The sequence below is a fragment of the Dipodomys spectabilis genome, unplaced genomic scaffold (assembly GCF_019054845.1).
Source record: "Dipodomys spectabilis isolate Male_0828 unplaced genomic scaffold, ASM1905484v1 ptg000187l, whole genome shotgun sequence".
In the NCBI taxonomy this organism is placed as follows: domain Eukaryota; kingdom Metazoa; phylum Chordata; class Mammalia; order Rodentia; family Heteromyidae; genus Dipodomys; species Dipodomys spectabilis.
Window position 1 is genome coordinate 7,419,628 of NW_024870864.1, and position 15,919 is coordinate 7,435,546.

The following is a 15,919-nucleotide window of genomic DNA, read 5'->3' on the forward strand; positions in this document are numbered from 1 at the left end:
TTCCTTCCTTCCTTCCTTCCTTCTTGCTTTCTTTTGCACTTTCCAGCTTCTACAGTCTCTGTATTCTTTAGCCTATGTCCCTTTTCATCTCAAAGCAAATAATAATAGATCAGGTCTCCCTAACACTGTATCACTATGACAAAGGCTCTTCTGCCTTCTTCTTCTACATCAAATGGCTTTTGTGATTGCACTTGGGTCCACGTAGGTAAATCTGGATATTTTCTCTTTCTTAAAATTAGTTGATTAACAACTGTAAGTACATTGGTTACCTTCACGTTGGTTGGCATATACTCACAGTATGTTTACAGGTCTTCAAATTTCAATGTGAATATATTTGGGAAGTCTTTATTCTGCCTTTCATGTCTTTCCCTCTATACCTCAGAGATTCATATCTGTAACATATGCAGAATACATTCACTATATCCCAATATCTTAGATGTCAGCCATTTTCTTGCTTTAAAAATATTGGGGTCCAACAGTCTTATTTCATCCTGTCCTTCCCTGACTCTTTTCACTTCAACATAGTGGTGTTTCACTAATGGTTCAATAGGGAAGCAGAATCAATAGAAAATATATGAAGAGTTTTGTGTGAGGGATTTTAGACTCCTGTCGAAGCAAGCTGGCAAGTCTAAAATCTTTAGGACAAACTAGCAAGGAGGGTGGGCTAGACCTGTCTGGTGTATGCTAAAACAGCTTCCCTCAAAACCATGGCTCTGTTCTGAAAAGACTTTCAAGTGACCAAATAAGGGCCACTCATTTATACAGATAAGCTCCCTTATTTTAGATAATGATTATGGACTCTACTCATTTAGATCTATAGTTATATATTTCCATCTATTTGCATATATTCTAGATTATTGTTTGAATAATGGGGAAATTTGTAGTTAGGCTGAATAGCTCAGAATAAGTCACAGTAACCACTTTCCAAGCTTCTAAAATTATTTTTCTACGGGAATATGGTGTCCTTTGCTCTTTTCAAACTTTTTTTGTCTTGTGCCAGTTCTGGGACTTGAACTCAGGGTCTGGGCACTGTTTTTGAGCTTTTGTGTTCAAGGCTAATATTCTACCACTTGAGCTCTACTTCTGGCTTCTTTTGGTAGTTAATTGGAGATATGAGTGTCATTGTCTTTCCTACCTGGACTGTCTTCAAACTGTGATCTTCAGTTTCTTGAGTAACTAGTACTACAGATGTAAACCACCAGTGCCTGGCTTCTTTCTGAGTTTCTAACAGAGAATGTGTACAGCTGTTATTACTTCTATAGATCTGGCCTACTGACAGTTTTTGATATAGACAACAACAACAAAAAGAAAAACTAAAGTTGAATATGAAATTGAGCATGGGTTCTACTTGTTTTTCTGATTTGAACACAATATTGACAGTCTGTATGGCTTCCAGGAATAGAATTAATTTTTAAGAGAGAGAGAGAGAGAGAGAGAGAGAGAAAGAGAGAGAACATATGTTTTCTCTCCATTATTTCTTGATTGGCACACCCAAAGATGAAATGAATGCATGCAAATAATGACTCAAACACTTGGTATTTTTGCCATTCAAGTTCTAAGAGGGTAACAGAACCAGGTAATTTTTAGGTTTCTTCTGTCCCTAGGGGTTTATAATTCTAATCTTGAAGAAATTGATGGAATTTTCCTAACTCAGCCCTAATATTCTGAGTAAATAAAATAATTCAAATTCCAAAAGATCTAAGCCACCTTTCTAATGTAATGTCACTTGAAAATGTTTAACAGATTAGAATGAGGAATAAGTTGTTTTGAAAGATATAACAATTTGGTTGTAGATTTTTGTCTCTATCATTTCCTATATCTCTTCAGGTTAATTATTCTGAAAATTGTATTATTTTGAAAAATCTGTTCATCTTCAACTTTTCACTCCATTATGCTTTATCTTTAACTTTTCCTTAAAAAGTTACACCATAAGTAGAAGACAGTCGATGAATTAAGTACTTAAAGAATAATTTTGTGTCTTAATCTAGTTGCAAAAAATTTTATAAGCCAATATAAACTTCAATTATTTCTAATATAAGTTGTTTATAGTATAATTTGTAATTATTTTAAGATTATGTGAAATCTTATATTTAACATTATAATTATACTATATTAATATAACCTATATATTAGAAACAATTTTGAATAAAATTTGTAGTATAATTGGCTTGAATTTTGAATTCTAAGTACCAAGACAAATAATTTTGGCAATAGAATAAAATTTCTTATTGTATGTTATTATAATAAAATATCTGCAGAACTATATTTTAAGAAACTGTAAAAACTAGATTGCTGGCATGTATGTTTGGGAACTGAAATTAAAATTAATTGAAATTAAAATTAATTAAAATAATTAATGATTAGACTTTCTATTCAACAATATCTGTAATGAGAAATTTTCTTGACCATTCTAGAAAAGTATTGTTCAAAGCAATTCCAGATACCCTACCTTCACTACACCCTACGTGATCTATCAAGAGGATTATCTAAAGAATCAATAATGAAACTAGGTTGAATTACTCTAAAAAGCATACAATATTTTAGTTATGTGACTAGATAGAAATGAAGATATTCTTAAGTAAATGAAAGACTTTTTTAGCTTCCAAAGTATATTAACTTTTCTTCTGTGTTTTTAGAGCTTGCATTTTACCAGGAACCATTTGTTTATGTTTATTTTGGCAGTTGATGGATCATTTGAAAGCTGGAATTGAAGATGTGTGTGGGCAATGGAGCCACTACCAAGTGAGAGACAAGTAAGGGGACCAGGGATTCATGACTACCCCTTTGAAGGATATTTGTGGCATAGTGAACTTTCCAAGGAGGCCAGGAAAAAAATGCCCCCTAAACCATGCCATATAGTAAGCAGTTAGTCTTAGACATGCCTAACCTGAAAAACAAGATTTGTCAGGCAGAGAAGGCTATAGTCATGGTTAAAGTTGCATTGGAGAAAAATAGTAAAACGATTGAAGGGAAATAGAAGAATCATACTTAAGTCTAAATCCAGGACTAGTTTCTCCATCATAAAAGCAGACAAACCATGGGATGAATAGCTCTGTAAGATTGCAAAGGGAGTTCAGTAACTCATGCAGAATTGCTGGGGTGGGAATTCCATTACTGTGGAGGACACCTTGAAAGATGTAAGGGTCTTCTCATATAAGTATTCTTCAAAAATCTTCAAATCCACCTAGTTCAGGGGATGAATTCTGTAATCCTAACTTCTGGGGAGGCAAAGATCAGGGGATTGAGGATAATCTGGGCATTAACTCCACAAGACTTACATCAACCAATAGCTGTGAGCTGTGGGGCATGCCTGTTATCCCAGCTACAGAGGATCTACAATGGCTGGGCCGAGTGGCTCATATATGTCATCCCCAAAGACAAAGGAAAACACAGTAAGAGGATCACAACTCAGACTGAACATAACGTAAGATCCTACCTATAAAATAAATAATGTAAAAACGACCTGAAGGAGTGATTCAGGTGGTAGAGTGCCTGCCTACTAGGTACAAAGCTCTGAGTTCAAACCCTGATACCATTTTTTAAAACATCCAAATCCCTCTTCTTTGCCACATCTCAGATTTCTAAACTGATATGTTTTTTTTTTCCTGGACTTAGACTCATGGAGAAAGAGGTATCTAGTGACAAAGACATGTTATTACTAAGTGGTTGGTAGCAACTGTCATGGGCATGTGTGAGATTATGACAGGGATCTGAAGAGAAGATGCTGACTAAATACAGAACTCTGAGAAGCTTTGAATCATGTAGATTAGGCAGAGGGAAGGTAGAGAAGACAAGAGAAGGGAGTCAGGAAGGCTGGGTCGGGGGGAAGCAAGAGTGAGGACATGTGGAAGGCACTGAGGAATAACAGATTGAGTGTAGGGTCAGATAATGACAGACATTGGGCTTGAAGAGCACAAGGTAAAGTATGCTCAGCAGGAAGAATGTTTAACATATTATGAAGAAGAGGGAGATGATCATAGTGGACTGAGGAACACCAGGGCCAAGGGGGGGTTACTAATTGAAAAAAGTATTAGGTATGATCGAGCCCAGCAGATCATGGAGGTCAGGAGGTCTGCCTGCCACACTTGTAGAAGACATAATAGACAGCGTCTGTTCACCTAATAGTCCAAGAAGCCAAATACCAGATAAGAATACCAACAGCCCAGCAAGCCATGTTTCTTTCCAGGAAATAATGCAGGAAACAAACTACTCTTTCCATACAACATGATTAGAAATGTTGAAAATTCCAACTCCAAACAAATGTCCAACTCTGAACAGGTGACACATGCATGCATACAGCTCAGACTAAGGGGCTCACCAGAAGTTTGCTACAATAGTCAGTGGCCTTCAGTGTTTAGCCTATTCAGAGTTTCCATCATTCAGACTTTGGGGATGTCTGTGGGCTTTCTTTCCCTCCTTAATTGGCAAGATTCAAAGTGATCTGAACATAATGGAGTAAAACTACTGTAACTACCAGCCTATTTAAACTTACTGGGTTCTGCTTGAATAGGCAACATTACTGTAAGTACAACCACTGTTGTTATGAGCTATTAGAATGGAACACTTGTTCAAAAGCCCCCTTCATTTCTTCCCTTACAATTGGCTCTGAGCAAGCCTCAGTCTCCCTTGCTTCACACTGAGGCACACTTTTGGTCCTAATTGCAGTTTGTCCCTTTTTTCTGTTACTCATTTTTCAACGTATTCAGGCAAGCAGGCCATTATTTCTTTCTTTTTTAAAAAAATGTGTAAGTACTATACGTTTTTTGGAGAATCTATTCAAATGCTAAGAATTCCAATGTTGATGTTTTTCAGAGTAAAGTTCACTCGTAGCTTGTTTTTAAGGAAAAAAAATATGTTTACATGATATATAAAGAGATTAAAGATTTCCAAAATGTTGTTTTCAATTTTAGGTTTAAGAAATTTGATCATAGGTATCTACGGAAAATCCTAATTCGAAAGAACCAGCCCAAATCAAGCATTGTTTCTCTGTATAAGAAGCTGGAAATGAAGCAAGCTATTGAGATGGTAGAAACTGGGATACTAACGTCAACAGCTTTTTCCATACCCCATCAGTAAGTCCTATCGGCTCTTGGTCTTGACTTTCAATGTCAGAATTCCAGGGAGAACTAACCATGGTTCCATTTAAGGGTTGTACCAGGGAGGAGAGAAAAATAGAGTATTTTAATCAGCATCCTATTACTGCAACTGATACCCAAAATGATAGCTTTAGGAAGAGAAAAGGTTTATTTTAGCTAAGAGTTTTGGAGGTTTCAGTCACAATTGGTTGGTCAAACTGCATTTGGACTGGTGGAGGGGTGGCACATTTTAGCAGCAATCCATGACAAAACTGTTCACATAGAAGAAGTAGGGTCTTTGGGGCTGGGAAGGTGGCTCAGTGGTAGAGCGCTTGCCTTGCATGCATGAGGCCCTGGGTTCAATTCCTCAGCAACACATAAGCAAAAAGAAAAAAGCCAGAAGTGGCGCTGTGGCTCAAGCGGTAGAGAGCTAGACTTGAGCTGAAGAGCTGAGGGACAGCACCCAGGCCCAGAGTTCAGGCCCCATGACTGGACCCCCCCCCCCAAAAAAAAGAAGAAGTAGGGTCTGGGGTCCCAATATGCCCCCCAACAGTCCATCTCTAGTGAATTGACAGGGTTCCCCTCTGTGAGGCACCATCTCTTGAGAGGTTCCATGATTTCCCAATAGAAATTCTAGCTTGGAATGGATAGGAATTTGACACTTATCCAAACCATAACAACGAGGAAGGAATCATAAAGAAAAAAACAACTAAAAACCAAATGCTGGCCTTTTGTGATTTGATTAGAATGTTTTATCGAGTTTCAGAGGACATTTTTTTTTTTGGCAAAACTTGCCTTCTTGCAGTATATAACATCTTCCTTTAAGAGAGAGTGTGGATTTACAGAATGGAAGCATTTGTGTTCAAGCACATGTCTGAATTCAGGGCCTGGGTGCTATCCCTGGGTTTCTACCACTTGAGCTACACTTCCACTTCCGACTTTTTTTTTGATGATTAATTGAGATAAGAGTCTCATAGACTTGGCTTCACAGACTTGAATCATGATTCTAAACCTCCTGAGTAGCTAGGATTACAGGCATGAGCTTAGTGGAGGCATATTTTATAAGATTTTCTTTATTCTCTTGAAGAGATATCTCCACCCTCTCACCTTGTTCATTTAACTCAGAATATTTTTCCCATAAGTAATTTTCTTCCTCTCTTATATTGACAAGTTTGATTTCTGAGATGCCAACTTGGATTTGGGGATGTATCCGTCAACCGTGTATCATGGTAACAAAATGCCTGACACAGAATATTTATAAAGTAGAACAGTTTGTCTTGGCTTGCAGTCAGGGAGATTCAAGTCCAAGATCAGGTGGTTCCAGTTGTTTGGGCCTCTGGTGATGGTTGCACATGATACCAGGAATCCATGTTGGAGCCAATGTTCACACCTTATGCTAGAAATCGGAAAGAGAACTAAAGAAACTGGGGCTCCACAATTTCCTTAAGTTATACCATATGTGATCTAAAATTCTCTCAAGTGGCCCCACCCCTTGAAGGTCCACAGGACCTCCCAACACTGCCACCCTGGTGATGAAGTTTTGACACATGAGCCTTTGAGTGACACTCATCATAATCATCGTAAGGGATAACTGTTGGTAGTAAGAGGTGTGGTAGCTGGTGAGTTGTTTAAAGATTAAAAATGAATTTGTAGTTGTATATAGGGGCAAAGTCCGTCTAAGATGGTGAGATTTGCCTTGAGTCTACGCGAGGCCAGCTTAGGAGTAGAGATTTAGCTGACTTCCTGGTGAGAAGAGGGGGTTGAGGTGGAGACAGGATGCATGGAAAGACATGCGTAGAACTCCATCATTACATGACATTTTCTTTAAACTATGGCCTGTCTCCTCAACTATCTGCTAATCAGTTGTCCTCAAAACTGGCCAGATTATTTTCTTAAAGCTGTTATTATTTCCTTAAAGACTTGTTTCAACATTACAAGAATCAGTTCACTCCTCTAAATGCCCCATAGCCTTCCAAGGAATGGTTTATAAATTGGGGAAATTAATCAGAACATATATTTAGGGAAAGGAACACCAACACCCTTCCATGCTGTCATCTTCAGCAAGTAATGATTCTTGATCACAAGCGTCAATGATGTCCTCACATTAGAAAAGCAAGTTGAGAGCAGAGCTAAGAATAAGCAGCAATAAAATCGTCACAAACTGCTGGGTGTTATGTTTCAGATTACACTTTCCTCCCTTACCTGTTGATGAATCAGAAACATCACTGCTTTCTTATAGGGCTTTGGGAAGAAATCTAAACTTGTGTCTCCAAGGTTATCTCAGTTTTATAAAAAGCCACTTTCTGCCTTTTTTCTCAGTGAGCCTGTTTCTGTGGCTTGTTTGTTTGTGTTGTGCAGCTCATCACATGGCTTGAAGGGAACTTCTGGTACTAAAATGGGAAAGTTGCTAACAAATATTTATTGGCAAGCTACCCTGAGCCATAAGTGGAGCCAGGGGCAACAGGAAAATAATCAGGAATGTTAATCTTGTTTTCATTCAGAGTGTTGCTATTTTATTCATCAAAGATCTTTTTGTATTTTTCCATTCTAAAATACTGTATTCAAATAGTCAAAGTCTTGCTTAATGATTGAACCTTTTTATTTCCCCCTATAACTTTGTACTTAAGCTCCAGTCCTGATCACTAGATGACACCATACTCCAGCAAGGTCAGGACATTAGTGAAAAATAAAGGAGGGGAGTGCATGATGTAAAGCCTAACAAATAGGAAGCTACACAACTATGTGAGAGGTGTGTCCCCTGTGGTCATCTGGTCTGTGACCTGTTCACTGGAGGATGAAGAGTTAACGCAGTGGTCTTGGAGAGCTGGACAGCTCAAGAACTTTCTGGTTGGGTTTGCTCTCTAGTTATGTGAGCACTTGGTCTAGGAATGCAAAGGTGCTTATCTCAAATGAGGATCATGCTAAACCATGGTATGAAATCTTTGTGTTATATTGCATTGGCCATAAGCAACTGCTTCAATTTCTAACCAAGAGTCCCTCCCTTTCCCTTCAAGTTAATTATTGCTTCAGAGCTTGATTCAAGATACTAAGGATAAGATATTTTCTTATTTTACTTTATGCACTTCCTATACCTCAATCTAGGTAGTTAACTGGGTGAGATATTTTAAAGTTTATGTTTAATACAACTTTATTATATTTAAATTTCTTTTATTTGATCTCATCAGAAACCTTGCAGTAACGTCAAGAGAAAGGAATTCCTCTCCTGAGATCAAAGTGACTAAATTCTGAAAAAAAAAACAAACTTTCATACAATAATAGGAAAACGAAGTGTGTACTCAGCTCGCTTTTTATTATTCTGCATGGGATGATAACAGTAAAATGCACAGATATTTCTTTTCTTTAGAAGTTTAAGCAATTGTTCTACCAAAGGTTTAGATTTCCAAATTCTTTGACCTTCAAGAGAAAGCTACTGTCAGGGTTGTCTGTGGCATGGGTTGGATCATGTTGATCCTGTGGAACTCTGTTACTTTAAAACATACTATTTATTTATAATTATTATTTCAATTATTTTAAATAAATTAAAGTTATTTTCAATTCAATCTCACCCTCTGGAACATGTAGTATACATATATATTATTTTTTAAAATATAAATCAGCTCATCTCATCTACAATGGTAAACTAGTTGAAATTATTAGGTGCAGGTGGTTCATGCCTGTAATCCTAGCTACCCAGGAGGCTGATATCTGAGGATTGTGGTGTGAAGCCAGAATGGCAGAAAAGGCTATGAGACTTATATCTCCAGTTAACCATCACAAAAGTTGGAAGTAGAGGTGTTTTCCAAGTGGTAGAGTGACAGCTTGAGCAAAAATGCTAAGGAGAGTGCCCAGGATCTGAGTTCAAGTCCCAGTACTGTCACACAAAATAAAATAAAATAAAATAAATACAACAAAGTATTAGAAGACAGGAACTTAAAACAATTGAAAATAGTCAATCTGAAAAATTATGTTGGCTAATAGTATAGATATATTAAAGTATTTATAAATATAAAGGCATAACAAACTATAATTTATATATCTTCAATGTATTATGTTTTGAAAGTCATAAATAACTTCACTATATAATTTATTTTTTTAAGTATAAGTAATTTATTGAAAAATTTTAAGCTCTTTACTTAATCATGTATAAATCAATAGGTATAAGTTCAAATTTCTGTGTTCTTACAAGGCTGACTTTAAGATATATTTTCTTTTTTTATTTTTTGGGTCCGGTCATGGGGCCTGAACTCGGGGCCTGGGCGCTGTCCCTCAGCTCTTCAGCTCAAGGCTAGCGCACTACCACTTGAGCCACAGCGCCACTTCCGGCTTTTTTCTTTTTGCTTATGTGGTGCTGAGGAATCGAACCCAGGGCCTTGAGCACGCAAGGCAAGCGCTCTACCACTGAGCCACCTTTCCAGCCCAAGATATATCTTCTGATGCTAAATGTTGTGCATTTTCTCAGCTATGGCACTCATTTAAGGTCATCCTGGTGGCCTCTATAAAGGACACAAAGCAGATATGTGCACAGAGTATCTAGTGGGCAACATTGCAGATGAGGGCTACTAGATTTCCAGTCATCTACACATATTCTATCCACAGACTTCATATCTAAGCCATGCCAACATGCAGTCTTCTAAGTGACTCAGGTTACATGATTTGATCTTTGGCAATTATACTATGCATGAATATAATATTGAATTAAGATTTATTTTTGTCAGTCACTGGGCTTGAACTCAGAGTCTGAGTGCTGTGCATGAGTTTTTTGTTTTCAAGGCTAGTACTCTACTACTTGAGCCACAACTCATGTGATACTGGAGCCTCCTTCCTGCCTGGGCTGGTTTTAAACTGTGATCCTCAGATCTCAGCCTCCTGAGAGCTAAGATTACAGCCATAAGCCACTGGTACCTGGCTATAGAGCTTCTCAAATTTACAGTACCTCACAGAAAGAAAGAAAGAGAGAAAGAGAAGAAGAAAGAAAGAAAGAAAGAAAGAAAGAAAGAAAGAAAGAAAGAAAGGAAGGAAGGAAGGAAGGAAGGAAGGAAGGAAGGAAGGAAGGAAGGAAGGTAGGACGGAAGGAAGGAAAGAAGAAAGGAAGGAAGGAAGAAAAGAGAAAGAGAGAAAAAAGAGAAAGAAAGAAGAAAGAGGGAGGGAGGGAGGAAAGAAGGAAGGAAGGAAGGAATAATGAAGGAGGAAGTTATAGAAGTCTGGACTTGTATTCAAATACATTTGAATTCATATTTTCCTAGTTTAATTTTAGTTACCATGAAAGAACCATACAACTTTTTATAAGGTGACTAATATTTCCTTTGTGGGTAATACATAAATGCTCCAGGGACTAGCGCTTAAGATTATTGTTCACATCGTTTGATCTTAACATCATCACCCATTTAGTTTTCTTTGGACTGTGTTTTCCCATGCTGGTGATGTAAGCATTCGGAGGATGTCGGGATGAGTGACATGAAGAAAGCCCCATGTATGGACTCCCTCGAGTTCACCATGTCTCTGTAATTGTACCATCACGTCGATCGGGATGAGGGGATGCCTTTGAAACACCCTATTACTCATTCTAATCAGCAGCCTGCATGGGCTTAATTAGTCTGGGCTTTCCCCAAGTGGTCAATTATAAGCTGGAAATAGTGCCAAGTTTGATCCACTGCTATATCAAGTTTCACTCTGCGGTTCCCTTTATCAGTGGGTTTTTCTTATTTGTTTTACTATGAACACAGAAAATGGAACTGTTTGACTAGCTGGTGTTTCTGTTTAGCAGTACATCACACCTTCCATAACAAAAGAATGTGTTCAGATTGTGACAGCGTGTGACAGCACCTAAATCAGAATAAATTTTATTTGGAGGACATTTATATAGTTAGGTTGAAATGCTCTGATAATAATGTTTATATCACCAAGGAAGGTAACTGAGTACCCATACAGGTGACATTTGCAGCTGTAAGATAGAGAAACTCTGATTTCAGTGAGTTTGTATGACGAACAATTTACAGATAGCATTTCTAAATAAAATCATAACATACTATGATATCCATTATCCAACTCTTTAAACATATATTATCAGTTGTTCATTACTTTCAAGGATTTCTGGCCATATTGCTACTACCTTTTGGGAAAAAATACATGAAGGTGGCCTGTGCTGAAACTGCTTGTTGAAATATGATCATTATCCTTAGAACATGTAGAAAGCAGATGCTGAGGTCATAAGAACTCTCAAGATCACTGCAGCTAGAGGAAACAAGCAAGAACACACACACACACACACACGCACACACACACACACACACACACACACACACACACACACACACAAAACCCTCCCTGAGGCCATATGCAAGATGCTTCAAGATATTCAAGATGTTAAGGCATTAAAAGAAAGACTTAATTTTCCTTAGTTCTTCTTGCTTTTTTGTGAAAATGTTAGAAAATTTTATTCGCAAAGGAATTCATCCAATCTGATAGAATGAGTTATCACTAGGGTGAAAATTGCTTTCTCTTTTTGTTCTCATGTTCTACAATGAACATATACTTCTAGTGTAATAAAAATGTTTCCAATATATTAGTTGAGTACTCATAGCTCAGGAGTCTGAGATCAGGAAGATCATGGCTTGAAGCCCGCCTTGGCAGAAAAGCTTGTAAGATTCTATGTTCAAAATAATCAGCAAAAGCTGGGATAAAGGCATGGCTTAAATGGTAGCACACTAGTTGAGCAAGTAAGCCAAGCAAGTTGGAGGCACTGAGTTTAGATACTAGTACTGACAAAAAAAAGTACTGCCATTAGATTGTAATCAAATACAGTTGTCACATGGAAATTCTTCCAATATCCATGCTCTGACTTTAAAATCCTCTCAGGACAATTGTGCATTGATTGCTAACCCAAGCCTGATCTCAGTTTTAAACTTCTCTGGGGGTGCATTGTACCAGTCCTTCAGAGCTGGGCCAACTCTAATAGATTAAGTTGTTAATTCTCTTTATAAAATGTGATTTCCAGTTTTGAAATCGTCTTAAACAAATTAAAATCCCTACAGGTGTTATTCATAAATGAAAGCATGTTATGTTGATGGTATTGGTCTGTTAATCACCTAACCACAATGAGATCAAGCACATAATTAATAAAGAATTAATCTTTGAGTAATTTATTTCTGTTTAATGTAACTGTAAAATATTGGGATTTCATTTTTTCATAAAATTTTCTGGTAATTGATTTTTAATATATTCTGCAAATATTCCAATTTGTGACATTTTGGAGTAAAAAAGTAGTCATCATTATCATGAATCCCTTTGTTTAAAACAAAGGTCAGAGTAGTTACCACAAAAATACTATAAAGGAATAACATTTTTTTTTTGAAAATTTAAGTAAAAACTCAGGTTGTGACATCTCAAATGAGTTTGCTAAAGTATTAGAAATGGTTATGTAAAAATACAGTTCTGCCACGTAAGAGTTCTTGTCACAAAAGGCCAAAGCAGTTCATGTTCTGGTGTCTCTGGCCAATATGAAAGAAAAACACTCAGCTTTCCTCCAATGATATTTCCAGGACCCGGAGAATACAGAGAATCAAGCGTCTTTCCCCTGAAGATGTGGAGTCCATGAGAGACATTCTGACACACAACATGTACCAAGTTCGACAAAGGGTATGTGTGGGCTCTCCGCCTTGCCCCTGCACCTGTTCTTGGAACCAGTTCCTTCAGGAATCTGTTCCTGTTCACATTGTCCTCACTAAAGCAGCTTTCTGCTGAACCAGTTCTCTCTGCTTGGTTTTAGAGAACAGAAAGACAATTGTTAGGTTTCTCCTCAAAACCTGGCACCTGCGGCATAAGGAGAGATGCAAATCCAGTTGCTGTCTGTAGGGGTCAGGCTGCCCCAATCCTGGGGCTTGGCCCTTTCCAGAACCTGTGGGTCAGGAACACAGTCAGCTCAGAATAAAAGATGGCACAAAGACACTAACGACCTCTGAGTTGCCTCAATGGTGTGCAATTTAATGAATGGAATAAAAAACGAAAGTTGAGTTCATTTAAAGGAGAATACTGATTTTACAATCAAGAAAGCCAGAATAAGAGAGAAAGATAGCTGGGATCCAGTGGTTCATGCCTGTAATCTTAGCTACTCAGGAGGCTGAGATCTGAGGATCACAGTTCAAAGCCAGCCTGGGCAGGAAAATCCGTGAGACTCTTATCTCCAATTAACTACCTGAAAACTGGAAGTGGTGCTGTGACTCAAGTGGTAGAGTGCTTGCATTAGCTGAAGAGCTCAGGGATAGCACCCAAGCCCAGAGTTTAAGTCCCAGGACTGCTAGAAAAAGAAAGAGAGAGAGAGACAGTGAGAGAGAGAGAGAGAGAGAGACAGAAAGATGGAGAGAGACACAGAGAGAAAGAGACAGAGAGACAGACAGAGACAGAGACAGAGACAGAGAGATTAGATATCTTAGGGGACAGTGAGTGCAACCTTCAGAAACTTTGACCAAAGAGCAATTAAATGCCATTTGTGCATACGTTTTCCAATTTTTGAGGACTCAGTTGTGAATCCTAATCCTTGGGCTTCATTCTAATAGGATGTTCATTGTGACTATGATCATCATTTTAATGGGATTAAAGCACTAGTCAAACTCTTCATTTTTAAGTAGCAGATACTGGGATTAGTGTAGCTGATGTTTCAACTTGTTCAAGGTCACACAATAAATCCCAGTCCAAAACACAGATGTGCCCATCTAGGCAACATTCTTTCCATGACTCCAGACTTACATAATCCAGTGAAAGTAAGTAAGCGTTCAGTGGTGTCCTTTTTCAGAAAGTTCAATGACTAAGGGCCCAGAGTCAGAGACTAGCTCAAGACTAGCTGAAGGAATGTAGGTCAGGTTCAATGATATGTAGAGTAAATTCCACAGCCTTCAAATCATTCCAAGTGAAACTGTTTCAGTAAGTGGATCACATTCAGCCCTCAGTAAATAGATCAGTACTTCCTGGTTTCAAGAATGTAGACAGTTTAATAGGGTCAGGGACCACAAAGTTCCCTATATTCAGCTTTTCCACTAGTTTGATGAATGAAGGGAAAGGGCCTGCAATGGAGGCAGAGATCTTGAAACTCTAATCCTGTTTGAAATGGTCCATCACCCACATTCTTTCTCCTTCCCTAATTTGGATTCTCAGATAATCCCTCCTTCCTTGGTGAATTTCCTCCTCTATCCAGCCTCCAGAATTTTCCTTTCTAAGCTATCCATTACTTCCCTTCTGTGCTGTCCCCAAATTTGAATTTGCTAACCTCATGTATTTATCTACTTAGCACCCTGGGGTGTCAAATGAAGAGAAGGTGGATAATGGATAGAACTCAAGTTATAAAACATGAGAGGCAGCTGGGCACTGGTGGCTCACACCTATAATCCTAGGTACTCAAGAGGGTGAGATCTGAGGATCATGGTTCAAAGGCAGCCCAAGGCAGGAAGTCTGTGAGACTCTTATCTCCAATAAATCACCAGAAAACAAGAAATGGTGCTATGGCTCAAGTGGTAGGGGGCTAGCCTTGAGCTGAAGAGCACAGGAACAGCGCCTAAGCCCACAGTTCAAGCCCCACAACTGACAAAAACAAAACAAAAAAAAACAAAAAACAAAAACCCATGAGAGGCCTTTTGCTTCTACTGTCAGCACTTTTATAGTGCTACTCACTGGCTCTTCTTTTTCCTGTTTCCAGCTTTCTAAGGACCATGAGAATCTTCTCTTCTGTCCTGTCCTTTTGTTTTCTTGAAGGAAAAACCATCCTGAAAATGTAACCTCACACAACTGTATATCTGTTCTTCTTAGAGGACAATCAATTTTTTTTTTTTTTTTTGTCAATCGTGGGGCTTGAACTCTGGGCTCGGGCATTGTCCCTCAGCTCTTCAGCTCAAGGCTGGCGCTTTACCACTTGAGCTACAGTGCCACTTCTGGTTTTCTAGTGGTTTATTGGAGATAAGAGTCTCATGAACTTCCCTTCCCAGGCTGGCTTTAAACTGTGATCCTCCGATCTCAGCCCCCTGAGAAGCTAGGATTATAGGCAGGAGCCACTGGCACCTGGCTTAAAATTTTTAAGACTTGTTACAAGAATGTGTAAATAGCCATCTGAAGTCTTTAAGCTCAGGCAATGGGTACAGGCCTGGTAGTTAGGCATTTGTCTCTGTCCATGCTTTGGAAGAATCTTACTTTGGAGACAGGAGCCACTTTAAGGAAGAGCCAAGATTATTTCAGAGTTTGACTCTGGGAGATACTAAGACACAGTTAATATGAAACCAAACAGTACTACTGGATTTCCAGCCATTACTGTGGGAAACCCCTCCCCTCAGTCCAAGATGGAATCCATGGGGGTGAGAGGTAGAGAAAGATTAATATCTGGAGATTGTCAGTGGGATAACAGTAGGGCAAGTTCTGTGGAACAGACTGGGATGGAGTCTCAGAAGTGCTCTTCTACACTCACAACAAAACAAATCATTCTCAGTCTAAGCCTAAGGAGAGTCATACACTATACACAGTTACTGGAGTAGGTTACATGATCAGATTGCTTCCAGAATTTCTATATACTTCCAGAGAAAGAAAGCAATGTATTCAACTTATTTCATTTTGCTCAATTTTTGTTCTCCTCAGCAAAGACTGCACTAGGCTTTAAGAACACTGCACAATGCAATGCAAAGCATTTTCTACCATTGAACTCAAGGTTCTGATGGGGGAAAACAAACTTCAACTAATCATCAGGTCTTTCGTCGGAGGCCAAAATTGGAGGAGGGGAGAGAAAAAACAAGCATACATATTACATGCATAGAAAATTTTTTTTTTTTTTTGTCGGTTTTGGGACTTGAACTCTGGTCCTGGGCGCTGTC

The 15,919-nt window shown here is 38.4% G+C and overlaps 1 protein-coding gene across 1 annotated transcript in view; it reads left to right on the plus strand.

Annotated features, from left to right (window-relative positions):
* Slc9a4 (solute carrier family 9 member A4) overlaps window positions 1–15,919 on the plus strand; it is a 56,276-nt gene that overhangs the window by 31,287 nt on the left and 9,070 nt on the right. Inside the window, exons 7-9 of the mRNA XM_042695483.1 lie at window positions 2,683–2,753; window positions 4,911–5,072; window positions 12,614–12,710. Coding sequence (XP_042551417.1) covers window positions 2,683–2,753; window positions 4,911–5,072; window positions 12,614–12,710 — 330 coding nt within the window. The remainder of the gene's footprint in view (window positions 1–2,682; window positions 2,754–4,910; window positions 5,073–12,613; window positions 12,711–15,919) is intronic.